Source organism: Sciurus vulgaris, assembly GCF_902686455.1.
Source record: "Sciurus vulgaris genome assembly, chromosome: 3".
Taxonomy (NCBI): Eukaryota; Metazoa; Chordata; class Mammalia; order Rodentia; family Sciuridae; genus Sciurus; species Sciurus vulgaris.
Window position 1 is genome coordinate 66817914 of NC_136463.1, and position 27936 is coordinate 66845849.

General features: G+C 48.8%; 2 protein-coding genes across 2 annotated transcripts; one reads left to right on the forward strand and one right to left on the reverse strand.

The window, feature by feature from the left end:
• The first annotated feature begins 67 nt into the window (after nucleotides 1-67).
• SLC46A1 (solute carrier family 46 member 1) lies at nucleotides 68-8951 on the forward strand. Its single transcript, XM_079134796.1, has 5 exons — nucleotides 68-420; nucleotides 790-1642; nucleotides 3762-3845; nucleotides 5292-5448; nucleotides 6181-8951. Exons 1-5 carry the CDS (start codon nucleotides 181-183, stop codon nucleotides 6227-6229), a joined length of 1383 nt encoding a protein of 460 aa, XP_078990922.1. The 5' UTR covers nucleotides 68-180; the 3' UTR covers nucleotides 6230-8951.
• Nucleotides 8298-27936, reverse strand: SARM1 (sterile alpha and TIR motif containing 1). Its single transcript, XM_079134795.1, has 9 exons — nucleotides 27333-27936; nucleotides 22639-23257; nucleotides 20291-20503; nucleotides 19955-20046; nucleotides 19613-19848; nucleotides 16528-16630; nucleotides 16267-16456; nucleotides 10397-10518; nucleotides 8298-10258 (listed from the first exon to the last, which is right to left on the reverse strand). The coding sequence occupies exons 1-9, from the start codon at nucleotides 27800-27802 to the stop codon at nucleotides 10129-10131; spliced, it is 2175 nt and encodes a 724-aa protein (XP_078990921.1). The 5' UTR covers nucleotides 27803-27936; the 3' UTR covers nucleotides 8298-10128.

Sequence of the window (27936 nt, forward strand, 5' to 3'; positions counted from 1 at the left end):
AGCCTACAGCGCGCCCAGCAAGAGTTTGGGGTCTGAGTACCACGCCCCGCCCCACCTGAATTTAAGAAGGGACGCTGGACGCGGGCGCAGGCGCAGACAGTGCAGGTCCTGGCCTCCAGCCGCGGATCCGGGTCGGCGAGTCACGCTGCAGCCCAGCCGCCGCCCTCCAGCAGGCCCCCGATGCGCACGCGCATGGAGGGGCAAGCGAGCCCCCCGGGCGAATCCCGCACTCCACGCGTGCCGCCTGTGCTGTTCCGTGGCCCTGTGGAGCCTCTTGTCTTCCTGGCTAATTTTGCCTTGGTCCTGCAGGGCCCGGTCACCACGCAGTATCTGTGGCACCGTTTCAGCGCGGATCTCGGCTACAATGGCACTCGCGACAGAGGGGACTGCGGCAACCATAGCGTGGACCCCAGGATGAAGGTAACAGCTTGGCGAGGGTGGAAGGCCGCGGGGCGGGCCCTGGCCTCGAGAGTGGGGGCTGCCGAGGGGCGGGGCCTGCGGGAAGGAGGGTTTGTGATTGCAAGTGCCCACCCCCACCCCCATCCTGCCTAAGAATTGCAGCGTAGGGCATCCCCTGGGGGGCGATTAACGAAGGGGGAAAGGTAGAGAAATGGGGCCGTTTCCTCGTCCCACTGTACCCTCCGGTGACAGTTTTTGAGACTTGTATGAAGATTCTCTGAAGTTTAGTCCTCCAAAGAAAGTTCTCAACCCTGTATCTCCCAGGATGGCAATGCTGTGGGGAGTAGGCAACCACTGAGGAGTTGCATTCTAATAATTGTGTTCCCACAGGAAGTGGAAACTCTTACCTCCCATTGGACCCTGTACATGAATGTGGGCGGCTTCCTGGTGGATATCTTCTCATCCACGCTGCTTGGAGCCTGGAGTGACCAGGTGGGCCGCCGCCCGCTGCTGGTGTTGGCCTCGTTTGGCCTGCTGCTCCAAGCTGTGGTGTCCATCTTTGTGGTGCAGCTCCAACTCCACGTCGGCTACTTTGTGCTAGGCCGCATCCTTTGTGCCTTCCTCGGTGACTTCAGTGGGCTCTTGGCTGCTAGCTTTGCCTCCGTAGCAGATGTCAGCTCTAACCATAACCGCACCTTCCGAATGGCTCTGCTGGAAGCGTGCATTGGCGTGGCTGGGATGTTGGCAAGCCTCCTTGGGGGTCACTGGCTCCGGGCCCAGGGTTATGCTAACCCCTTCTGGTTGGCTTTGGCCTTGCTAATAGTCATGACTCTATATGCAGCATTCTGCTTTGGCGAGACCTTGAAGGAGCCAAAGTCCACCCGGCTATTCACTCTCCGTCATCATCGATCCATTGTCCACCTCTATCTGTCTCCAGCCCCGGAGAAGTCCAGGAAGCATTTAGCCCTGTACTCATTGGCTTTCTTCCTGGTGATCACCGTGCACTTTGGGGCTCAGGACATCCTGACCATCTATGAGTTGAGCACACCACTGTGCTGGGACTCCAAGCTGATTGGCTATGGTTCTGCAGCCCAGCACCTCCCCTACCTCACCAGTCTGCTGGGCCTTCGGCTCCTGCAGTGCTGCCTGGCCGACACCTGGGTGGCTGAGATTGGTCTGACCTTCAACATTCTGGGGTTGGTGGTGTTTGCATTTGCTACCATTACAGCTCTCATGTTCACAGGTACAGTATGTGGGCTCAGGGATAGCTAGTCCCAGAGGCACTGGGACAAAATTGGGGGCCAGCCACTCATTGCTCCCTAATGTGGTTCAGACCTGTGTCTTTGGAAACATGTTATGCCCTCTGCCTGCCAGATAACTAAGAAACCCAGAAAATGCCACCTTTTTTAAAAAAAATATTTTTAGTTATAGGTGGACACCTTTATTTTATTTATTTGTATGGTGCTGAGGATCAAACCCAGTGCCTCACACGTGCTAGGCAAGTGCTCTACCACTGAGCTACAACCCCAGCCCCCCAAAATGCCATCTTTGATAGATGGAAAATATAGCCTTTAAATAGCCAAAGTAATTAATGCACATTATCAACCATAAATATTGTTAGTTATTAGAGCAAAAGACAAAAGTATGGCTCATAGACTAATTGCTTCACCCCTTGGCCTCCCATAGCCTATTCATGGTGTTCTTAAACAAAGTCCATGCCATTAATGCCTTGATACTCGCTTCTCTGATAAGAACCACAGGACCTACCTCAAGTATCTCAATCAACTTTGTTGGGTTTTTGCTTTTTTTTTTTTTTTGAAGCCAGTCTTCTCACACCACAGATCTGAAATGCCTCCTTGCTCAGTTCCTCTTCTCCCTGCTTCCTCATCTCTCTCTGTTATTTTCCCCCCAGCTGTGTGCCGGGCAAAGGAATGAAGAAATTAACTATTTTAAAGGAACAGATTTATTTTGATAGAGTCCTAAAATATGTTGTATACAAAGTCAACCATTCATTAGTCACAGATTTCTTAACTCAGTTTCTTGTCTGATAATAAAGCAGGGGGACCAGGTACCTTTCATTCATACCTGCAGCCCTTGGGGGTTCAGAGAGGCTGAAGATACTGCCATTATTCTGGGGAGACTCAGAGTGGAATTTGGGTGTCCTAAATCCTGAAGTGGTCTTGGGGTGCTTCATCATATACCGACAAGTCATGTAGGAAGAATAGTTATGAAGAAAACAGGGTATGCCCATAAATAACTAAGTACAAGAGGAAAAGGAGCTTATATTTACTATGTCCTTAATGTGCACACCTGTAATCCCAGTGACTCAGGAGGCCAAGGCAGGAGGATTGCAAGTTCAAGACCAGTCTCAGCAACTTATCCAGACTGTCTCAGAATTAAAGTAAATAAATAAATAAATAGACATATGGATGTAGCTCAGTAGTAGAACACAACCTCTGAGCATCTTTTCAATCCCTTGTACTGGAAAAAAAAAAAAAAAAAAAACCACACAAAAACACAGATTGGGAAATTTAAAACAACAGAAATTTATTCTCTCACAGTTTTGGAAGCCAGAAGTCCAAAATCAGTATTACCAGACTGAAACTGAGGTGTTGATGGGGCAGTGCTCCCTCTGAAGGCTCTAGGAGAGAATCTGTTTTTCACCTCTTGCAGCTTCTGGTGGCTGTTGGCATTCCTCACACATGATCACATCACCAATTTCTACCACTGTGGTCACATTGCCTTATCTCTCTGCCTTCTGTCTGTGTCAGATTGTCCCTCTGCTGGAAAGTATATGTATGATTTCATTTAGGGCTGTGATCATCCAAGATAATCTGTCCTTCTTAAGATCCTTACCTTAATCACATCTGCAAAGGCCCATTTTTTAAATAAGGCATCATTTACAGATTCCAGGATTTAGGACCTGATGTTTTTCAGTCCCCTATACTGCAGAACTATCTTGTGATGAATGTCTTACAATCTTCCTTTTATAGACTGGGAGTTGGGCTCAGGGAGGTACCCAAGGCACACACATAGTAAGCAATGGCATTAGATGTTGAACTTGGGGTTGACTCCAAAGTCTGTGCTTATTTTCTGTGCCCTGCCACCTCCCACTAACTGCTCCATGGGTGGGTGATGTCTCTAGTGGCCATAAGAGATACTCTGACAACAAAGCCATTGGTGGGAATCAGCACCCATTCTTGAAAGAGATAGCCGATAGGTGAGCCCAGAGAAGGATGCTCTTCCCACCCTCACCATCAAGGAAGTTCTTCCTCGGTCTAACCTAAGTCCCACATAGGTATGTATAGGAGCTCTCTGCCTGTCCCTGACCCCACTTTCCTGATACATCTATTTCTTCACAGGGTATGGCTTGCTCTTCCTATCATTAGTCATCACACCTATCATCCGGGCCAAGCTGTCCAAGCTGGTGGGCGAGTCTGAGCAGGGTGAGTATCAGAATCAATCTTCATCTGGTTCCTCATGCCCTGTGTTACCTGAACTGGGCAGCCAGGTGGAGGAACAGCCTGCCTTCCTCCCATCTGGGAGAAGTAGCCAAGACAAATGCACTTTTGTCAGATGGCCTAGGCCTGGTGGATGTTGGCACCGCCTTGGATTTTTGCAATCAGCAGCACTTGCCTGTGTTTTTTCTTGATAACTGGAGTGGAAGATTTACTCTTTCCAGACCTCAGTTCTTCCATCCGTGATGATTCTAGGGTTCCCTGCTTTGCTAGGGTCAGAGTATACAAACCCAGAGGAAATGAACAATCTTGTAACCTAGGTTTCATTGTTCCCCAATTGACAGGTAGGGAAACAGTCCTAGAGAGTTAAATCTATTCAACCAAAGTCACTCAGTAAATGGTGGAGCTAGGATGCAAATTTGGGTCTCAGGAGCTGGGTTTCAGCCCTGGCTCTGTCATGGACCTCCATTTCCTTCTGTGTAACTGAGTGGCTTGCTCTTGGTGACACATTTACAGACCCTTCAGCTCTGACAGTTTAATGTCAATTTCTACTGGGTCGTTGCTCATTTGTGCAAACTGGTTTCTGCTGGCATAGCTATAAAAGATAGCTCTTCAGTCTTCTGGGTCCTTATATTTCAGTCTGGAAACATCTGCCCTGAAAACAGGATCTGTTGATATCTGGTGGTTTACACAGCCCACCATGGGCTCAGGTGTCACCAGAACCCAGCTGCCTTCATTCACTCACTTAATAAGCTTTTTACCCAGTACTTTTCACTGGGCCCAGACATGTCAAGGGGAAAAGGAGAAAACAGCTTTTATTTACTAGCTACCTCCAGTAGGCACCCTGTGATACATGCTTTACATGTGAGCTGTAAGTTGCTGACAACCTTTGAAGTAGCTGTTAGCCTTATTTTACAGGAAGAGGAACAGAAACCCATTAGGATAAACTACTCTTCAGTGATCACAGCTATGAATATTGAAACTGGGAATCAAACCAGCAGTTGATACCAAATAGGAGTTGATTCCAAAGAGGATAACCCCCCACAAAACAAAACAAAACAAAACATTTCCATCAGGCTTTCATTAGAAGCTATCACCTCTACTTTTATTGTGGATTTAAAAGCAGCCACTTATGTAGTAGCCCCTTTGTGGGGGATGCTTTCCATGCATAATTTTATTGAATCTTTATCATGATATTTGATGTGGTAGGATTCATAGGTGAGGGGGAGGTTAAGTAACTTGCCCTGGATCTCACAGCTGGGAAGTGGTGGTGGTACCAGGATTTTACCCTGAATCTTTTTAACTCTGGAACTTGACTTTTTTTTCCCCCCTTGGTTCTGGAGATTGAACCCAGGGCCTTGCACATGATAGGCATGTGTTCCACCACTGAGCTTCTCCCCCAGCCCTCAGAGTGTATCATTTATTTCTTCACAGGTGCTCTCTTTTCTGCTGTGGCCTGTGTGAGTAGCTTGGCCATGCTGGCAGCCTCTGGGATCTTCAACTCACTCTATCCAGCCACTCTGAACTTCATGAAGGGATTCCCCTTCCTCCTGGGAGCTGGTCTCCTCTTCATCCCAGCCATTTTGATTGGGTAATGTAGGGCTCTAAACCCATGCTTATAATGGAACTTTATCCTAAAAGGGTTCCTCTTCCTCCTGCTCCCACCCAGCTTCATTCCCAGTCCTTCTCCTGTGGGTGTCCCATCCTGGCTGACTACCCCTTGCAGATGGCTTCCTAATCCTCCAGGAGTCAGGCAGAGGGGCAGGTAGGGAAGGAACAGGCTAACACTGCTTCTTGGCCAGGCTGTTACTTCCCCAGGTCCCCTCATTTCCTTTCATTCCTATTTTACAGGTGGAGCTAGGGGCAGCAGAACTGTGTTAAAGGGACTTCCATGGAGCTTCTTCTCGACTGGTGGCTGGGCCACAGGCTAGCCCAATTCACTGACTTCTTACCCTGTTGTCTCTTTTATTTTGGGTACTGGGGATTGAACCTGGAGTACACTATTACTGAGCTCTGCCCCCTACCCCTTTTTATATTTTATTTGAGACAGGGTCTCACTAAATTGCCCAAGCCGTCTTCCTGCACTAGCCTCACAAATAGCTGGAATTATAGGCCTGCACCACTTCACCTGGATCCACAGTTGTCTTAAGAGTTATTTTCCAGAAACATCTGTCTCTGGATAGTGTCTTTTAGCTCTCAGCTTGGGAGGGAGGGATTCAGGAGGGGACACTGGAACAGCTCACCCAAGTGAATCTGTGTCACTTTTCCAGACAAGAGTTGAGGATTCTTGTCAAATCTGAACCCTCTCTCTGTTCTCTTACAGCATGCTGGAAAGGAATAATCCTCACTCTGAATTCCAGAATATTTCTTAGAGCCCCTGATCCACCTGTGCCAGAGGACAGAGGTCAAGAGAAGCAGAGTGAACATACTGAATGCAAGTTCGCATCTGGGAACCAGAGAGGACAACACTTCCTTTGACAAGGTGGTCAAGCTCATTCAAGGTGCCACCTGGTCCAGAGCTGAGCCAGCCTCTGTCTAGGATCAAGAATCCCAATCTGACAGGCCTACTCCAGGGCAAGCAGCAGGGGTCCATTTTCCTTTTATAACATCCATCACTTGGAACCCTCTAAGGGAGACAAGAAGTCCTGATGGAGTGAAACCTCAGGGACCAAGTGAAGTGTGTGAGCTGGCATCACTCCTTCCAGCCCAAACTACACAGTCACGTGTTCTTGATGTGTGCAGCAGCTGCCAATCAATCGTTCCTTAATGATGACTATGGTATCCAGTTAGTGCCAGTCTTGGGGCAGGGGCAGGCTTTGGGAGGGATGTGGTTCCTCTGAAGGGAGAATGCTGCTGTCACTGTGGATGGACTCAATCCTTGACTACAGCATTCCCACCCCTGGGCTTAACTGTGCCAATCGTAATAAATTAATAGAATCAAACCAAAAAGAACCTTCTGGTCCCCAAGGCATTGGGCTTTGGGGCCTTCTGTTTTTCTGGTCTGCTCACCATAGGTCAGACACCAGACACTACTGAGCTGGGCAGGGAGCCCCTGGGCTACCTGTGGGTTTGGTCCTGAGTGTGACCATCCAGCTACATCAGGCTCCCCACTCACCTCCTGAGCTGTCAGGAGGTGAAAAGCTGCCAGGTTTGCATGAAGCCAGCAGGATAGCTGGGGGCAGGGCCCTGGCTGCCTGTTCTTGAGGGTCAGTGAGATGCACTTCACAGAGCCACCTACACTGGTCTTCCTGGCTACACCAGCCCAGGCAGGATCAGTTTTCATTGCCACTCAGCCCTCTGACACCTGCCACAGCTGAGCACTTCAGAAGTCATGTGCCAAGCCCATCCTTCTGTCTCTGTAGGTCTTCTGGGAGCTGAACCTGATTTCCGATATGATTCAGGGCTGGAGCTTCCCAGAAAATGAGGGATGCATTTCTAGGGAGTTAAGAAGGTCTGGACCTGAATTGGAAGGCAGAATCTTATTTAATATTAAGGCACTGGCTTTGATGAGGGCCATAAGTGCCCTAGTAGACCCAAATCAGGGACTACATGACTCTTCAAACCAGAACTGCCCTTGGGGGCTTTGCCTGCTGCCATTTCTCCCTACTTTCTCATCTGCCCTGTAAACCAGTTTGCTGGCTGAAAATCATGCAGGGTAATGGGCGGTTCAGGGCTGGCTAGAGCTCCTGCAGCCTGGGCCCTTGTTGCCAGACTTCTGCCTCACTGACCCACCCAGCATGAGGCTGTGAGGAGTGCAGGGAGATGGCTCTGAGCTGGCCTCAGGCCTGGTTCTGGCTAGCTGTGACTTGAGCAGTCTCCTCTAGAAAAGGCTAGATCAGCAGTGCCCCCACATTGTCCGAATGTGGGAATCACATCTGGATGGACGTATCAGGACACATCCTAGAATGAGATGCCTATCTTCATGAACTAAAGAGAAGGAAGAATGAATTGTGGCTGGACTTTTGGTCTCTGAATGTCCTTGAGTCGCTCTTGGTCCCTGATAAGGGGTAGGTGAGGTGGGGTAGGGACCCTGTTGACTCAGCCTTAACCTGGGGGCAACAGCTATAGCCCAGACAAGCAGAAAACCTTGACCTTGCAGACCAGTGTCAGAGCAGGCTGTGGGAGAGAGGCTACTTCAGAGTCCTATCTCAGGATGAACTCTGAGGTAGAAGTGGAGGCCTAGCTTTTTGCTCTGGCTGCAATCTGAGCAGTGTTTGACATGACAGGGGAGGCCACCACCCTGAGCACACTGGCCTGGTTGGGGCAGGCTCATCAGTTCAGCTGCCCTGGCTGGAGCCAGAGGCCAAGCTCCGGATTGCCTGCAGACACTGAAGAGGAGGCCGGAGCTGGACAGTGGAGGTGGACAGCAGTGGAGCATGTGCCAGACAAAACCCAGGAACTTCTGTGGGTACTACCCATAGGGACAGAAAGACAGACAGATACCCCTGGGGATACTTGCACGCTGTATTATTGACTTCTCTGTGAGGGCAACATCCAGTCTGCTGCATCCTTCACATCCAGGACAGAATCCCCACTTGAACTGGTATGCACTCGTGCTGAGTGATGGGGGGCATGGTGTGTGCTCAAAGCCAGAAATGGGCACAATCCACTTAAGATGAGGTGAGGGTGGGAAGTGGAAGGAAGGGGTCCCAAGGCTGCAATGAGACCTTGGCCTTCCGATGATGCGGTCCAGAAGCAAAGAGAAAACTGGTTAGTTCTACAGGGCGGGAGTCTAGGAGCTGAGCCAGCCCTGAGGCTTGAACCCACTGCCTCCAGAGGGAAATGCAGGGCAGGGAAGAGCTGACCACACTAGCTGGAGCCTGGGTTATTGGAGGGAGGGCACTTTCTTGCCCTCCTACTCCAGTGGACGGAGGCCAGAGGGACATTCCTGTCTAGCTATTTCTGTAGGACCTCTCGGTCAGCCTTTTGGCTAAAACCTATCCCCTGCTGGGGATAGATTCTCGGGCATGGGAGAAACCACAGCCCTGTAGGGGGTGCATTCTCCAGAATGATTCTCAGGAATCATCAGCCAAGTCTGTCTGCAGTGGCCCGGGTGCTGGGACACCTGGTTCTGGATCCTGGGGCTGCCAATAATGATTTGAAAAATGGGACCCATTACTCAGTCTTTCTTCCTTACCTGTAAAAGAGGGACAGTACTGGACAGGGTTGCTGTGACAATTACAGAGACTATGAGTGGAGTGTTTGGGAAATGACAAAGATCTGTGAAGGACTTGTTGCTCAGTGTGGTCCCTTGACCACCTGCATCAGCTTGCCCAGGGATTTATGAGAAATTCAGATGCTCAGGCCCTACCCCAGATCTCCTGAATTGAATTTTAACAAGATTCCTGGGGGCTGAATGCACTTTACATTTGGGGAAACCACCCTAGGTCATCACCCTTGCCCTTCAGGATCTTGCCTCTTCCCACAGAGCTGCAGGTGTTGTCCAGGCTACTGATGCTGTCGGGGGGCTGCCTGGTCCCCCTCTTCCCTGAGCAAGTAGGTGGGAAGCTCTGGGTGGATGAGGAGCTGGGGAAGCCACTGGGGCCTGGCCCGGCCAGGCAGGAATCTTAGGCAGAGCACCAAGGCCTGGGGTAGGTGGGCTTTGAGACATGGCCTCCCTGCCCAGACCTGGGCCCTGGCAGGAAGCTCCCATGCACAAATGTGGCAAAGCAGCCTAGCTGTTTACCAGCCTGTGGGCTGGCTCATCCACGACCTTGACCCCAGCTATGGGGAAGGCTGGGAGGGGCACTCAGTGGTTATAGGGCAAGGCCACAGTGTAGTAGGAAGCTTCATTGGGGCCCAGGCACAGTCTGGGTGGACAGTACAGTCTGGGTGGACCTGTCCCTGGCTGCCTCCCAGGCCTCGGCCCTTGCTCAGACTATGGGGCCCAGGCAGAGGGGCTGCACATTGCCCTGATTCCTCAGAGGCTGCCTACTCAAGCCGGCTGCTCTCAGGGCAGCATGTGGGAGAATGTGCAGCCACCCTCCTGCCAGTCTCCTGTGTTTCCAGAACTTGCGGGTACACAGCTCTGGAGGTGGGAAACAGAAAACCTGATGGGAGGGCCTGAGGGAGGAGGACACCACACTTCTAGGCCCAGCTTCCTACCCTTTCCAGATACTGAGGAAGTTGGGTTTGAAGTGGGCCATGAGGCTGGGGGACAGGGAGAGCCATTTCCTGAGAAGAGCCCAGGCTGACTCAGTTTAAAGAGCTGTTCCAGCAGGGAGGACCATGGAAATGGGAGCCACAGCAGGGATTGGGAACTGAGAACTGGTTAAGGTGGGCCCATGGGTGCAGCACCCTCCAAACTGGTGTCAGAGCCTGCAGATGAGTCCCTGGAGGAGCGACCCTGCAGGAAGCGGATGATCTTCTCAATGGTGGCCTCCTGGTACTCATGGGACCACCTGTGGGCACAAAGGCCAAGGGATCAGATGGCTGGACAGATGGAGCTGCTGGCGAGGGGTCTGTTTGCTTTACCCTTGTGCTGCCTGTTGGGGTGATGTGTACCCGCTCCCCTTGGCTTTCAGTCCCCAGGGGCTCACTTGATGCCATTGAAGGTAAGCACAGCCTGCATGTCCTCTGGTAGAGCCTGGGGTTCAGGCCACTCAAAGCCATCAATGACGGGCACAATGTTCTTGCCACAGCTTAGAGCAGTCACAATCTCCTGAAGAAAGAAGAGAGAGGAGGAAGAAATTCCTGTCCCATTCAGGAGCCCTGGGGCCAGACGGGTGCTCGAGCAGCAGGGGTTGGGGGTGCTGGCCTGAGACTAAGCTGGGGCAAGACATTGGTCTTCAAATCCCCCGTGACTTCTCCTTCACCCTCAATAGTATAAAAAATATTTGATCTTGTCCTGGGGCAGAGCTTGGCACAGAGCTCCTAAAACCATGGGAGTCTCCTGATCGATAAGAGAATATCTTCTGCTAATGAGATAACTCCCAGCCAGGGGTGAGTGGGTGCAGTGGCCAAGAAAGTCAGGAAGAGGGCTTGTCACCAGAAAGACCCAGGCATGATTAGGTGACTTCTGGATAGGGGCTACAAGTTGGGTTCAATCCCCATGGCCAGTGATTGATCAATCATGCCTATTTAATAAAACTTCCATAAAATCCCCTAAACAATGGATTTAAAGAGCTTCTGGGTTTGTGAAGGAGCCAGGAAGGTGGTGCCAGGGAGAAGGTATGGAAGCTCCATGCCCTCCCTGCCTTGCCCTGTGCATCTGTTCCATTTGGCTTTTCCTGAGTTGTATCCTTTATAATAAACCCCACTAAGAGTAAGCAAAGTGTTGTCCTGAATTCAATGAGTCATAGAGAAAAACTGAGCTGGGCTGGGGGTGGTGATCATGAAACTGCCAAATTGATAGCCAAGTCAGACAGAAGTGGCCTGGGCACCTGGGACTTAAGACTGAAGAAGTCAGGGTTTGTGGGACTGAGCTCTTCAGCCTGTGGAGCTGGATGCTCCAGAATTAAACTGAATTGTAGGACACCCCATTGGTGTCAGAAAATTGATTAGTTGTTGGCGTGGGAAAAACCCACACACAATTTGCTGTTGAAGAACACCATCACACGCCTGCATCTGTGTGGCTCCATCATGAGCCCTGCCCTTTGTACTTCTTACTTATTTCTCAGTTCCACCATTTTTCTCTACCTCCACCCTGCCCAGGCTTGTCCAGCCCCCATTCTCTTCACCTCTCCACTCTCTCCTCATCCACTAGTGCCTCTCTAATTTGTTTTCTACAATGCCTTTTCACCTAATGCAAGTCTGACATATTTATTTGATCATGTCACATCCTACTTAAAACTCCTCAAGACTTTGTCTCTTAGAATAAAGACCAACTCTAATGCAGACTATAAGGACTGTATGGTTGACCACAGCCCATTTCTTAATCCCTACCCCCTCACCATACCCGCTGCCACATAGAACCTACAGCCCTTAGATTTGTCATCTTCCTTCCCTGCATAGGGCCTTTGCATATGCTATTTCCTCTGCCTTAAACATGCTTCTCTGCCCTTCACTATATCCACTCATCTTTCTGATCTGAGTTCAATCAACACTTTTCTAGGGAAACTATCCCACTTCCCTGACCAAGTCAGCTTCCCCTTTTATAGACTCTTAGATTCTACAATCCATGCAGATTTACATTAATTAACAAGTAGTTTACTTAAGTTTGTTTTCTCTGCCACACATAAGGGCAGGGGCTATGTGTAGTTTTTACTCACCTTATTAGCATCTTTCACAAAGCCCTGCCCTTGGTCAGCCCTTGCTAAATATTTGATGGATGAAAGAATGAAAATAATGAATGAATGAATGAATAAAGCAACATAGCCTAGCAGAGGGGACTGCACTCTGGAATCATCAGATCATCAGATAGGTTCACATTGAGTCTCCAAGATGATCTCTGTGACCATAAGCAAAAATAATGGGCTCTCAGAGTTTCTGTTTTCTAACATATAAAACAAAGTTAATGAGAGTCCTGTATCTTGTAGGATTGCTGCATGGAATAATTGCAATATTTATTGCTCAGGATATACTGTATGCTTAAGAAGTAATAGGTGTTCATACTCCCTGTGTAAAGTGGACATAAAACTTACCACACTGGGTTGTTCTGAGCGTATTTCTTACTATTAATGGCACTCTGGTAAGTGCTTATTGAGTGTTTTTCCTTTCAAGGGGGAACCACAGGGATGTGACTTTCTTGAGTGCAGTTCACTTGTGGTTTTCCATATTGATTACCCACTAAATGTGGCTTCAGGGAAAGGAGGATTAAAACCAGAAGCAATTAAGCATTAAAAGTGACTAAAGAGGGATGATGGAGCCTTTGGGACCAGTCCAAGGCAAATGCTGTCACCATCCTGCCTGCCTCCTCCCTGCTCGCTGTCTGCTGGGACAATGGGTGACAAGCACCCGTTGGAATGGAGACTTTCTGGAGAAAGAACCTGCATAACTTCAACCCTGACTGGCTTCTGGAAGCCTCTTGGTTTTACAGCTGAAGAGAAGGAAGCCTAGAGAAGGGAAAGGACCCTCCAATGTTCACCCAACACCCCCTCCAGGAGAGGCTAGGCCTCCAACTGCAGCCATCAGAGACCAAGTCCAGGCTTGTTTCAACCAAGCCCTCCTGTGTCTCTGCTGAGCAACTGGATGGATTTTGATCCTGTTGCAATTTAATCAGAACTCTTTAGAATAATTTATTCCATGTAGAATTACATAGAACCAAAGAGTACAGACTGCTCCCCAGATTCAGAGACCGGCTAAGGAAGGACAGTGGCTTGTCAAGATCCCTCAGTTGGCTAGAATGAAAAATTAAGGACAAATCTTCTGACCTAGTAAACTTAGTAGATGTGCATCAGAATCACTCATTTGTTTAGTCATTGGTTCAATTATTCTATGAACTTTTTTCTGATACTGGAGATTGAACCCAAGGATGCTTTACCACTTAGCCACATCTCCAGCACTTTTAATTTTTTATTTTGAGACAGGGTCGTCCTAAGTTGCTGAGACTGACCTTGAACTTGCAATCTGGCCTCAGTTTCCCAAATCACTGGGATTACAGATATGTGCCACTGCACCCAGCTCTATACAATCTTTTTTTTTTTTTTTTTTTTTGAGTGTGGCAGATACCAGGGATTGAACTCAGGGGCACTTGACCATGGAACCACATCCCCAGTCCAATTTTGTATTTTATTTAGAGACAGGGTCTCACTGAATTGCTCAGTGCCTCGCCATTGCTGAGGCTGGCTTTTAAGTTGCCATCCTCCTATCTCAGTCTCCAGAGTCACTGGGATTACAGGCGTGTGCCACCATGCCCGGCTCTATATGCTGTTTTGAGTTTCCTTTGTTCTATGCACAGTTTTAGGCTCCAGGGATACAGCATGGACATGGTGAGGTCTGAACTCTCATGGAGAGAGTTCCTCTCTCAGAGGGCACCCTGTCATCTTCTCAGAAGGCTGCCTGCTCTGGGTCATCAGCCATGTTCCTCCAGGATATCTTCCTGGTCTAGAGCCTCCTCCTGAAGCCAGATCCAGTACATGGCTCCTCCTGCATGGCTTCTGGGGCTAGGCCCTCCTCCCCACTGCCAATCTGAACTATACTGTAGTGCTGGAGCTGCCCTCCAAACACTCACTGCTAATCTCCCCCATCATGGGCTCCCTGTTTCCCAGTGTTTCAAGCACAGATCTTCTCCCTGCCTTTAGACACTCCATAACCTGGTTCCACAGTTCTTATCCAGCCAGTGGTGTGCTGGTGAAAGTATAACAACTAGCTCTCCATAGAGGAAAATACCCACCCAACCAAACAAACAAAAAAAGCCAGCTGGGTGTGGTGGTGCATACCTGTAACCCCAGCAAATTGGGAGGCTAAGGCAGGAGAATGGCAAGTTCAAGGTCAGCCTCAACAACTGTGTCCCAAAAAAACAAAAACAAAACAAAACAAAACAAAAAAACAGAAAAGGCTGTGGATGTAGCTGAGTGGTAGAGCACTCCTGGGTTCAATCCCCAGTAAACACACACACACACACACACACACACACATACACACACACACACACACACACACACACCATGATTGGTAATGGCGGTCAATTTGCTTGCTGTAAATACTCCCGCCACATGATGGCACTGGATGTGGAGCTAAGAGTAGGTGCAAGCAACTCTGGTATCAGCTGAATCCAACCCTACCTATTATCTCCCTTCTCACGAGCTCAGATTTGCATCATGGAACATAGTGCAGGTCCTGGGAGAGAACACAGGCTTTGGAATCAGACAGATGGAGTTCTAAAGCCAGATTTTCTGATTTCTGCACTAGCAGTGAGGTCATGTGAAAATTACTGCACTTCCCTGAGGTTCAGTTTCTTCCTCCGTGAGGTGGATAGAGCAATACTAGTGGTGCATATAGGTTCATCCCTACCGTCATTCCTTCACGAATGCTGTTCCCTACCTGGGATGTCTCCTCTTCCACTCACCCACATTCTTAAGACTCTTCTCAAGTCCTGCTTCCTCCATGAAACCTCCCTGATTATTCCAGCCCTCAATGACCCCTCCCTTCTCCATACTCCACAGCAAGCAACAGGTTCACCTACCTGGTTTAGCATTTACATCAACTTACATATGATCTAGGCAATGTGGGCATATTTGTGTGTGTGTGTGTGTGTGTGTGTGTGTGTGTGTGTGTTAACAGACCAATGTGATCCTACAATATGTATAATCAGAAAAATGAGATATTATGCTCTATTTATGTATGATCTATCAAAATGTATAAATGCATTCTACTGTCATGTACAACCAATTAGAACAAATAAAATAAAAATAATTTTAAAAAAGAAACAGGGGCCTCGCTATGTTGCCCAGAATGGCCTCAAACTTCCTCCTGCCTCAGCGATCCTCCTGCCTCAGCCTCCAGAGTGACTGGGACTACAGGTGTGAGCCACCATGCCTGACTCATGGATGGCACATTCTTATCTCCTGAACTGTTTGAAGACAAGAACCCAATCTCAGATAAGTACAGAATCCCTTAGCTCCAACTCCCAATTCTTATTGATTAATGATTAACCTGAAGATGTGATATGGTTCCATTTACCCATTCATCTATAAGTCTCCTCCTCCTCCTCCTCCTTCTTCTCCTTCTTCTTCTTTTGGTACTGGAGATTGAACTCAGGGGTGCTTAACTACTGTTGCTGAGGCTGGTCTTGAACTTACAATCCTCCTGCCTCAGCCTCCTGAGTTGCTGGAATTACAGATGTGTGCCACTGTACCCAGCCATTTTATAAGTATTCTAAATTCCTATTATGTGTCTTGCATTGAATATACAATGGTAAATTAAGTGGATATGGTAGGAATAATAATAATAATAATAATAATAATAATAATAATAATAACAACTGTCATTATTGAGCAATCACTCTGCGCCAGGCATTCTGCTAAGCACTTCACGGTTTAGCTGTTTTAATCCTTATAACAGTATCCTGGGGAGTTGGTACTATTATTGTCCTCACTTTACAGTAATAAATATGAAGTTCCTTAGAGTTAAGTAACTTGCCCAAGGCTAGAGCTAAGACTCAAACTTCCAGTTTTGTGCTCTTAACAGTGATTCCTTTCTGCCTCTCACTATACTCTCCTGTGCCTCACAGAGGTTATTTTTCACAGCATTTTCATCCCCCTCGGACCCTCACAACAATCCTACAAGGTGAATAAAACAGATGCGTTATCCCCATTTTGAAGATGGGAACACTGAGGCTCAAGAGCCCAGGTGACTTGCTAAAGTTGCATCCCAGTCAGAGTTCTGGCTCCCAGCTTCCAGCTGTGCCTGGGAGGTGCTCTGGGGCCAAGTGTTGCGAGGTGTGCAGAAAAGAAGGGATGGAAGGTGGACTCTGTTCCGTGGGCCTGGGGCCAGTACTGGGATGGCAGAGGCACAGGTCAACACCTACCTTGTGCACCCAGTCCTTGCAGTCATGGTCCAGCATGCACTTGTCCAATGCTCCAGGTGACAACACCAGCACAAAGTTGCGGGCACCCATGACACTCTGGATGAGCTTGTCTTCAAACTTGCCTGCTTCCAGCTTCTCCACATCAATAAAGACACTGAAGCCATGCAGCTGTAGGTGCACCTTCAGGAGACTGCAGAGAGGTCCTATGTTACCACCCTGGCCTCGCCCCAAGGCCCAGAATGCCTGCCTGCCCCTCCTTACCTGGCCAGCTGGGAGCCTGAGTTTCTTCGGTAGCTGATGAAGACATCAGGAATGTCCCCGCCGGGCTTGCAGCCAGTACAGGGCAATGGCGAGTGTAGCATTTCTGAGTCCAACAAGAGAGAGACAGCACGGTGAGGTAGCCCCTCCCGCCCCAGGAAGTCCATCATCCCCTGGGGACTTAGTCCTGTGTCCACCCAACCTTCTCAGTCCAGCCTGGGCAAGGTAGCTTGCTCCAAAAAGTGGGCATATGGGGCCTACAGGAAGGAAGGCCGTCACCATTGGTGAGTCCCTCTCAAAAAGTAGGCACTATGATTTAGGTACAGTAACATGGCCCTCCAGCCTTCCCTCCTCCCTGGAACTGCAGACCTGCACAGTCAGCAGCCCAAGGCACTTCAGACTCAACACAGCCCAGGTCCTCCCTCACCCCTTCAACCCACTTTTCACCAGAAACCTGGGTATTTCATTGATTCAATAAATACAGATGCTTCTCCACTTACAATGAGGTTACTACATCCTGAAAACCCATCGTAAGTTGAAAATATCATATCAAAAATGCATTTAAGGCTGGAATATGGCTCAGAGGTTAATCATTCTGGGGTTCGATCCCTGGTACCCATAAATAAATAAAAATGCATTTAATATATCTAGCCTATTGAACATCATAGTTTAGCCTAGCCTACCTTAAATATCCTCAGAACACTTACATTAACATACAAGTAGGGCAAAATCTAACAATAATAATAAAATTTTTAATATCTCACATAATTTATGGACCATTTCACTGAAAGTAAAAAACAAAACAAAACAAAACAAAAAACCAGAACCAGAATGGTTGTGTGGGTATGTTTTCACACTATCATAAAGTGGAAAGCCTGTAAGTCAAACCATTGTTAAGTTAGTGTTATGGTTTGGATGGGAGGTGTCCCCCAAAGCTTACATGTCAGATAATGCAAGAAGGTTCAGAGGAGAAACCATCGGGTTGTGAGGGTCTTGATCCAATCAGTGATTTAATCCCCTGATAGGGATTAACTGAGGGTAACTGAAGTGGTAGGGTGTGGCTACAGGAGGTGGGAATTGGGGCGTGGTTTTGAGTATATATTCCTATCTGTTGAGTGAAGACTGTCTTTGCTTCCTGTTGATGTGAGCCGCTTCCCTCTGCCACACTCTTCTGCCATGATGTTCTGCCTCACCTTGAGCCCTGAGGAATGGAACCCGCCTTCTATGGACTAAGACCTATGAAACTGTGAGCCCCCAAATAAACTTTTCCTCCTCTATAATTGTGCTGGTCAGATCCTTTTAGTCACAGCAGCAAAAAACTAAAACAGTTGGGAACCATCTACATTTACTCAGCTGGTTCTGTGTGTCAGGCACATCCTCAGTGCTTGGGATACAGCAGTGAACAAAACAAGTGAAACTCCGTCTGGTGGAGCTAAGTTCAGCTCTCAGCACCAGGCACCTGGCTCTGTAGTTTCTACCTAGCCCCAGGATTCCATGTGCAGATCCCCGACACTAGCTACTTCAATGGGCTCCTGAAATCCAGCTAGGATTGTCCCATCTAATTCATCTGTCACACCATCCTTTCTCACCCCCACCTTTCTGCAGTACTGGGGATGGAACCCAGGGCCTCACAAATGCTAGGCAAACACTCTCCCACTAAGCTACACCCACAGTCACCAGAGGAATCTTTCTAATATCCAAATCTAAGCATGTCATTGCTCATTTAAAAACTGTGCATGCTGGGAGCATTGGTGCACACCTATAATCCCAGCAACTTGAGGAAGGAGGATCACGAGTTCAAAGCCAGCCTCAGCAACTTAGTGAGGCCCTAAGCAACTCAGTGAGACCCTATCTCTAAATTAAATACAAAGAAGGACTGGGGACATGGCTCAGTGGTTGAGTGCCCCTGGGTTCAATTCCCGCTACAAACCAAACCAAACCAAACAAACAAACAAAACCCTGTGCATGACTCCTTATTTCCCTAGAGAAACTACTTTTGTAAGCAATTTTGGTGTATGACCTTCCTGTTTTTTAAAAATGAAAACTTGAAATTTTATTGGGAGCTATAATTTAAAAATGATAAAAGCTGACCTGGTTTGGTTGAAGCAAAAGAATGAAGCCAAGATCCAGTCCCTTGTGCATGTAGGGGCTTAGTAAGTAGTTACTGAATGAATGGGTACTATGAAAAGAATTAAAGAATTTTTTTTTCTTATAATATTCAGAATTAACACCCATAGACATTTGTCTGTTTATGAAGCAGAAAGACGGGGCCCCAAATCCCAGTTCTGTCATCTGGCTTTTATAACCTTGTGAAATTAAATATTTTAAACTTAGTTTCATTATCTTTAGAAGTAACACCTGTGATGGAAATGCTCTCTCTGTAGTTTTTCCAAACTCTTCATACTGGAAACTTACATTTATTTTTAAGTCTTAGTACCTCTTTTTATGCTTTAAAAGATGTGTAAAGTTGATTTAAAGCATGTTAACTACCCATTGCATAGTATGGTTGTAGAAATTAATGAGGTAATATCTTAAAAATTTAATATTAGTACATAGTGTTGATGATAAATACTACCTAAATAGTAAATTAGTAACTGAAAATACATCAGCAAATAGAGTTTTTAGAGCCCTAGATGCCATTGTAAAACACCTCCAGAAACCATACTTTGTAAGCTGGCTGCTACCCCTTGTATGGGCCACCATGCGCTGTCCTACTACCACTACACAAGCTGCTCCCTGGCCTGGGCTGCCCATCCTGCTACCTCATTCCTACCATATACCCCTCAATCCCTGGTCAGGCACCTCTTCTGTGAAGTTTAGATCTGGGTGGACAGGGCAGTTAGTGCTGCCGCCACCCACTACTTGAGTTCTGGGCATGCATCCTGGTAGAACCACGTGGCCATGTGGATTCACGCCTTACTGGCTACCCACCTCAGACTGTGAACAATGTCTTTACATCCCCAGAGCCCATTCTGACACAGGGCAGCGCTCAGTCACTCTCAAGTCAGGCTCTGAGCCTCCATCCTGTCTCCCCTCACCCCTTGAGGGCCCCGGGGCTGGGGCGGAGTTTACTGGGGTGCCGGCTGACCTCTGGCGGCTGAGAGGATGCGCGCGCGGTGCACACCCACGCGGATGCCACAGTCTTCCAGCAGCTGCTGTTCCGACACGCGGTGCAGCAGGGAGCGGTCCAGGCCGCAGCTGACCAGGCCGTAGGTGTACTGACGGAAGCGCGGGTCCAGGCTGCCCAGCCAGTCTGCCAGGTTGCTGCGGTCGCACGTAGCGTAGTTGGCAAACGTCTTGAGCTCCGTGAGCTCCCTAAAGAACCTGTGCCACACGGAGGAAAAGATGTGAGGTCGTGACTCAGGACTGGTTAGTGACGGAGCCGACAGTTAGACCTGGTAGGGTCGTGCCGGCTGGGGGCTCTCCCTACCTCTTGCAGGTGATGCTCGATTTCATTCCCAGGTCTGCCTGGAGTTCCTCCTCTGTGAGCCGCAGGAGAAGGTCGCCGTCTACCTGCTGCTCCTGGGGGAGAGGTCAGGTGTGAGGAAGGACTCCCCTCCCCAACCCTCAAATTTCAAGCACAAGATGGAAGGGTAGGAAACTGGAGGTGGATTGGACCCAGATCAGAGATGGGGGACTTCCAGAATTGCTGAGTGCAGGTTCCCCATCCCAAAAGGACACTGTGGCACCCGGAGCCTAAGTATGCAGTCGCCTGTGCGCAGGGGGCCCCCAGCGGACTCCAGGAAGGCTGGCCCTGAGACTCTACCCGGAAGCTCTCGCAGTACTGGGAGAAGCCGATCTGCTGCAGCCACGTCTGGACCTCGGCCTCCTTCCAGCTGGCCACGCAGGGCAGAATGCGCCGTGGCACCTCCTCACCCAGCAGGCGCAGTGCGCGCTTCGCCAGCGCAGACGTGGTACCGTTAGTGGAGTAGGAAACCAGGCGTTTCAAGCTCTGGATAGCGCCAATGTCGCTGAACACCTACGGAGGAGGTGAGGAGAGGACGTCTAGGGTCCACCAACTCGCCAGACCAGTTCCTTCCACTCGTCTCATCTCACTGCTGAGAGACACCCCCTCCACCATCTACCCTAGCCCTGCCTTCATCCACTGTCACGTGGTCCTGTGGATTCTCTCTTCTAAAGTTCACTGAACTCTTGATCAGGTCCCCCTCTCCTGTCTCCCACAGATTTCTATCCACCTTGGGATAAAGTCTGAGTTCTCAGTATGGCCACCAGGTGGCACAGTGTAGCCACAGTCCACAGCACCCAGCTCACTTCACATACCCACTAAGGCTCTCACACCTCTGGGTCTCCACCCATGGTGTCTCCAAACCCTTAATTCTTTCAGCCTGTTCGTGGGAAACCTACTCATCCATCAAAATCCAAATTGATTAGCATCTCTTCTGTGCACCTGCTTTGATTCCTCCATAGCTTGGGCCATACCTCCAAATAGGACTTGTACCATGCTCTGAATATCACTGTTCCTAGCAGATAATGCAACTTCCATTGGATCATAAGATGAGGACATGCTTAGTCACCACTGAAGCTCTATGCCTGGCACAATGAGGACATAAACTGGAAATTCAATGTATCTTTGTCAAACTGCACTCATTTGTCCTTGATGGGAAAGGGGTAACAGAGCTAGTGGTCACAACTGCTGCCCAGACTCAGTCCTTGGGGTCCTCACTCCCTACACCCCTCCAAATCCCTTCTGTCAAAGCAGAATGATGTGCTTTATAGAACACATCTGCCCGTGGCTCAACTCTGGGACACAGAAGAATCAGAAGCTCCTAGAAAATTGGATGTTGGAAGAGACCTCAGAGACTCCTAACACAGTCTCTTTTAGACCTGAAGGGACGCATGTGATGAGTGACTATCACCTATGAGATGCTCTCCTCTGAGCACCCTTGCATGAAAGCTCTGGTGCAGATAGAGTAGGCCATGGGGTGTAAACCACTCCCTGTGCACCACCTGTTACCAACCCCAAGAGCCTCCAGAAGATTGCAAAGTAGAGAGAGTGACATTATAGGGATAATCTTGAATCTGCAATATTTAAAAATAAAACCCACAAACCTTTGATAATGAAACTACCACTATTCCCACAACCAGGGTAAAAACTGTGGCTGTGGTCCAACCCCTTCCATTTTCCAAAGGATGAAAATGAGGCCCAGAGAGGGAGAGAAGGTGCCCAAGGTCACATACTATTTTAAAGCAGTAAGCAAAAGCTCTGATTTAGCCCCTGATGGTGGGGACCTTCTGGGACTCAGGTGAAGAGTTTTCATTTTCGTTCTTGGGTACTGGGGATTAAACCTGGGGCCTTGCACATACTAGGCAAGCACTCTACCACTGAGCTGTTTATTTCATTTTGAGACAGGGTTTCACTAAGTTGCTGAGGCTGGCCTTGAATTTGCCATTCTCCTGCTTCAGCCTCCAGAGCAGCTGGGATTATAGGTGTGTGCCTCCACATCTGGCTGGCGAGAGTTATTTGGTTGACACATTGATGTTCCACCCTGAGCCTCTGTCTTCAGTCACCATCTCATTTCCAGACTCCAGAACCCAAGAAGCTAAACTGCCACTGAAGCTTCCCAACACAGCATCTCTCAGGTACCTCAAACTCAACATGTCCCACCCAACTCACTTTCTTTCTCTCACCGGCTTTACCCTGTCTCTTTACCCAGTTTACCACATCCACTGGGCTGTCTATGTTTATGGCCAGGAGTCCCCCTCAGCTCCTCCTTCTCCACACACCAAGTCCAAAACTTCATCCTAAACATTTCTTGAATGCATCTGCTTCTCTCTGCCACTGCGGACACCCCTGACATTCCCTGTCCCTTGTCATAGCCTTCTATTGGGTCCCTTTACCTCCAGTCTCACCCTTGCCAACCCCCCTTTCCACACAGCAGCCAGGATAATCTTTAACAAATACAGAATCCCCTGTTTTCAAACCGGTCTTCCTCTTGCTCCCCAAACAAGTACAATCTCTTGAGTCTTGCCTTCAAAGCCCGAATGGCCTCTCAACCTTTGTCCTGCTTCATTTAATTCCTAGGTGTACTTGTAGTCTGGGAAGCATTCCCAGGCGCTCTCTAACTACTGACCCACCCTACCCTGAACTGGCACCTTTGTCTTGCCCTGCAGGCTCTTGATGGCGGCCTCAGCGCAGAGGTAGAAAGCCCCGATGCACTGTGCTTCCAAGCGCGACGAGTCAAGCAGAGGCACGAGGCGCTGCAGGTCGTCTGGTCCGCGGCCCTGCCTTGTGTCGCTGGCGTCCACCAGGCAGCGCGCGAAGCGGCCAGGGTCTAGCGAAGCCACGAGAGGCTCCACCAGCGCCAACGTGCCGGAACGCTCTACCTCGCGCTCCACCTCCTTGTTGGTTGCCAACACAGCGACAGCGAGGCAAGCGTGCAGACGCAGTAGCTCGTCCTCCTTGGAGAAAGCGAGCGGAAAGAGCCACTCAGCAGCGCGCTTTTCCACCATGCGTCGCTGCGCCGCCTGGCCGCCATGCAGAGCGCAGTTAGCCAGCGCCAGCGCGCAGTGGCGCAGGAGTGCCGGGTCTGTGCGGCGGCACCAGAACAGCACGGCGTCCAGTCCTCCAGACCCCACCAGCCTCTGGCAAGTCTCCTCTGAGTGCTTGAACATGTGCTCCAAGATGCCTGCCACACTTCGCGCCAGCTCCACGGGTTCGCGCTCCTTCGCCAGGTTCAGGATCACGCCCAGTCCAATGCGAGCCACCCGGTCTCTGCGAGGAAAAAGTGGAAGGGGATGAGGGAATTACCGCAGTCTGGGGAGCTTGGCTTACTCTGTACGAGGGCCTGGTCATTTATCCTCTTAACCTCACTGGTACCATATGAGACATGGGGGACAGCATTGTCGTTCCTGCCTCTCATCCTCATTTCTGGCCCTACAAGGAGCAGGCTTCTCTGAATATAAATGTGCCCCATCTTAGCTACACCTATGTCCCCCGCACCTCCTCCCCGTTTGAAGCAGCATGCTTCTGACTCTGGAGCCAATCCACTGAGTCCCGGGTCCTTCTCTGTCACTTTGTGAAGGACCTTGGGCACTTTTCTTTATATCTCTGCCTCAGTTTCCTTATTTCGTCAATAGGAAAATAAGAACACCTAACTCAGAATTATTATCAAGACTCATGAGATAACTCATATACAGTGCTGGCACCATTCCTGGCACAAAATAAAAACTCAAATGTTAACTTATGGTCATTTTAAGTTATCACTTGAGTTACATCATTTTTAGCTCTCCCTTCAAACTCTCCTCACTCCATGTTCCATGACTAAAGCATATTTATTCATTTGCTCATGGGCATTTGTTGAGCACATACTGCGCGCATGCTGTGTGCTAGAGAGGATAATGTTAAACAGTGACCAAGCCTGACTGGGGTTTATCCTCAACTAATAAGCAAGTCAATGATAAGCAAGCAAATAATGAATGAACAAGATCTTAGTGATACAGCCGTGATGCTAGCAAAACTAAAAAATGTTATGGAGCATGCCTGTTGGGAACATGTACCTAAGAAGGTGACATCTGAAAGTTAAACGTTGAGAAAATCCTCCCTGCAAATATCAGAGAAGAGTATAAAAGTGAGCAAGAAGACCAGCATGAAGGCCTGGAGGCTGATGAGCTGGCCTGATTGAGGAAGAGAATGAAGTCCAGTTAATGCAATGTCTAACCCCAACCAGGAAAAACTGAAAATCAGCAAGAGATCATATGGAAAGTGCCCAAGTAATATTCAAATCAACATGGAGAAGCAATGGATGTGGCAGAAAATGGGCAGAGGATATAAACAGATAATTTACAAAAGAGAAAAATCCAAAATGTAAACAAGCAGATAAAGAGATGCTCTAATCCACTAGTATGCAGAAAAATGAATATTAAAACAACAGTTCTCGGGCTGGGGAGATAGCTCAGTCGGTAGCACAAGGCCCTGGGTTCAATCTCCAGCACCGCAAAAAAAAAAAAAAAAAAAAAAAAAAAAAAAAATTCTCACTTTATGCCTATTAGGTGAACAAAATCATATGCTAGATGATAAAAGGGTTTTCAGGGTGTAAGACTGTAAATGTGCTGAAGCACTGTGGGTGGAGGTGCAGGCTGGGGCAGTCAATCTAGAGAGCAGGCAATCTCCCCCAAAGAGTATCACACAGATTAATGAGGGCAGGAGGGTAAGGATGCTCACCACAGTGTTATTTGTGGTGTGAGGAAGTTGAAGGCCATTGATATCAAGGCCAGAAGAACAGAGGTAATGTGGGCAGTGCCCAATTAGGAGGATTTTGGAACAGTAACAAGTGGCTGAGCAGATGATAACACTGCAACAAAAAGGATCTTAAAAATCTGATATTGAGCCTGGCACAGAGGTATATGCCTGTAATCTCCAGAGTTCAAAATCTTTCATCTTCACTTTGTGCTTTCAGATATCTGACTGTGTAAACTCCTAGATCATTGGGCTAGGATGTACTTACAAAATCATCTAACCCAACGCTTTCATTTTCAGAGGACTACCTAAGGCCCAGTGAAGGGAAGTGCTTGTTTAAAAACATCTATTCAGAGCTAGGATTTTATTCCAATTCTCTTGACCCCACAGCCCTGAACTTTCAATAAACACCTGGTACCTTACCAAAGTTAAAGTGTGTGCTGGTTGCAGGAACTATTTACTCAGTTCCCAATTCTGTGATCTGAGAATATGTGAGTCTGATAAAATGGACACATACTCAGGATCCATGAAGGCCTGGGTTCAAATCTCAGCTTGAACAGAGAGGGAAATTGTGCATATGTGACCTATACATATGTATGCAAATACTTGAGTAGGCATAGATTTTCTCTGGAAGAGTATACAGGAAACTTGCTTTCAGTGCATTGCTTCTAAAAAGGGAGCCTGGTCAGGTGTGGTGGCACATGCCTGTAATCCCAGTGGCTTGGGAGGTTGAGGCAGGAGGATTGCAATTTCAAAGCCAGCCTCAGCAACTTAGTGAGGCCTGGATTCAATCCCTGGTACCAATTAACAAACAAAAATAAAGAGGGGGTCTGGTTGGAGAGAGCTTTTAGCTGTATTATTTCTGCACTTTTTGAACCTAAGTGCAATAGTTTTCTTTACTATTTTTACTTTAAAAACCTATTTCCTCTAGTTATTTATTGTGTAATCTTATGAAAACCATTTAACCTCTCTGAAGATATGTTCATTATGGTCCCTTGGTGGGGGTGGACTGTAAATTTAGAGGGTTGGCAGTCAGATGGGACCCTCATGGAGTGTTTGGGGTTTGGAGACCTGTACCTGTTGGACTTATTCTGGTAGTTTGGTGGGGAGAAAAACTTTGGCCTGAACTTCTGGGCAGTGGGTACAGCAGCCCCCTGGGAAGAAAGCTGCAAGAATAGGAACGGCAAAAGAAGTGGGCGTACAGGTGGAAGAATTTTCTTTAACACAAGGTGGTGCAGGGAGGGGTCGATTGGAGTAGGAGGAAAAATGTTTCATAAACACAAATTCTCATTATGTTATCCCTCCTGTCAGGTCCTGTCCCTGGGCAGTTTAGAGGAGCACAAAGATCCTGCATTTCTTGGGAGGGATTTTAATCCTAAAAAAAAAAAAAAAAAAAAAAAAAGCACTGCACTCTGTCCTTGGTTCTGAAGTAACACTGGCATTGGTAAATGTGTTGTTTCTTGGGACAGGGACACTGGTTAGTGACTCCTCTTTCAGAAACTATGCACCAAGTGAGATTGTCATTTTTGGCCTTGAGAAATATTGGTTCTGTTTGCATCTTGATGGCTTTCTCTTCCCAATTCCCAGGGGTTTTAGTTATATCTGTCCCAATTCACATGGAAAGCCCACACTCACCAACCTGGGCCTCACCACATCCAGTGAGCACTCACTCCATTTTCTAGCCCTCCACATTCATGACCCATCTCCATCAGGACACTGATGCTAGATGATAGGTTAATGACATGCTAAACAGAACCCGATCTTGGTTTTCTAGTCTAACTGTTTCATTCATGCATTTTTGACAGTTGTATAATTTCCACTAACTGCAAGGTTTTTTTTTTTTTTTAAATGGTAAACACCTCAACCCACTCCCATCCCACTTGTGAGGGCTGCATGACTTGAAAGCAACTCTTGCAAAATTCTTCTAAGCCTGAGGAGCTTGAGAATTCAGCAGGAAACCGGAGTGTGGCAGCCTGAACTGTTCTGGCATCAGAGCAGAGAGAAAGTGAACCCTTGGGTCATACACCAGGCAAGATCCCTAGAGGGAGGCAAAATAGAAGCAACCAGGCTCAGTTGGACCCTGCTTACTGAATCTTGGTACTATGTGGGGAAGGAAGAGAGAACACATGCGTTGACGCCTGCCCAGCTCTGCTCCTCAGTTTCTTCTGCTTCCACCCATTCACCCAGCAGAAAACTTTCTGTTCCCCAACAGCAGCAGCAGAATGAGATCATGTCTGGTCAGGAGAGAAAGTAGCATAGAAGGGCACCCAGAAACATTCCAAGAGCTCTGGGTTTCGGTGGCCATTAGCAATAGGATACATTCTCCATCCATAGAACTGGAGACAGGCTCCTGTCCTAAGCTACCGGCCCTAGAAGTGAATCCTCACTGCACCATTAGTTCTCTGTGTGACTCTGGGCAAGTCACTAAACTTTACTGAGCCTCAGTTTCCTCATTTGTAAAATGGACGCTCTGATCCATAATAGAGGTGTAGCGTGGGGATATATTGAGGTGAAGCAGGCAAAGGTACGGTGCCAGGTACACGGGAGACCCAGGCGCTCCACTGCCCTTGCTACCACCCGCGGCACTCTCCCCCAAGCCCAGAACCCTCACCGGTTCTCAGCCACCAGGATCTGCTCCAGCAGGCGTGCGGCCTGCACGCGGGTCTCCAGCTCCGGTGCCTGCAGCAGCCGCAACAGCAGGTCGAGGCCGCCGTCCAGGCGGATGGCGTCGCATAGACCCTGGGCAACCTCGCGGCCCACGGCCGGCAGCAGCCAGGCTTCCTCCACCAGCTGGAAGACCTCAGATAGGCCCGCGCCCACAGCCCTCGCGGCGCCCGCCTGCTTCAGCCCAGACAGTGCCTGCTGCAGCTCAGGCAGCGCACGCTCCAGGGCGCCCTGCACCTCGGTGCCCACCCCAGGCGACACCTCGCGGGGCCCGCGGCAGCCAGTAGCCCACCATGGGCCTGTGCCACCGCCCCCATCCGACCCCGGCACAGTCAACCGTTCGGCCCCTGGTCGTGGGCCCGACATGGTGAAGAAGCGGCACAGCTTGTAGGCAGAGAGGAGCAGCGTCAGGACCATGGGCACAGAGCTACCGGGGACATTCCCGGACTGGAGGGATGGGGCCGGGGGGAGCGACCCGGACCTTGGGAAAACAGGCCCGAAAAAAGGGCTAAGGGGAAGAAGATGCAGAGGAAAGAAATCAGAGAAGGGTC

What these genes read in the sequence shown, in the direction of transcription:
- SLC46A1 (XM_079134796.1), top strand. Translation starts at nt 181, where the DNA reads ATGCGCACGCGCATGGAGGGGCAAGCGAGCCCCCCGGGCGAATCCCGC. An exon ending in GCGTGGACCCCAGGATGAAG is followed by an intron (nt 421 to 789) that starts GTAACAGCTTGG and finishes GTGTTCCCACAG; the next exon opens with GAAGTGGAAACTCTTACCTC. An exon ending in TACAGCTCTCATGTTCACAG is followed by an intron (nt 1,643 to 3,761) that starts GTACAGTATGTG and finishes ATTTCTTCACAG; the next exon opens with GGTATGGCTTGCTCTTCCTA.
- SARM1 (XM_079134795.1), bottom strand. Translation starts at nt 27,802, where the DNA reads ATGGTCCTGACGCTGCTCCTCTCTGCCTACAAGCTGTGCCGCTTCTTC. An exon ending in ATCCTGGTGGCTGAGAACCG is followed by an intron (nt 23,258 to 27,332) that starts GTGAGGGTTCTG and finishes TTTTCCTCGCAG; the next exon opens with AGACCGGGTGGCTCGCATTG. An exon ending in GCCTGCAGGGCAAGACAAAG is followed by an intron (nt 20,504 to 22,638) that starts GTGCCAGTTCAG and finishes CCTCCTCCGTAG; the next exon opens with GTGTTCAGCGACATTGGCGC.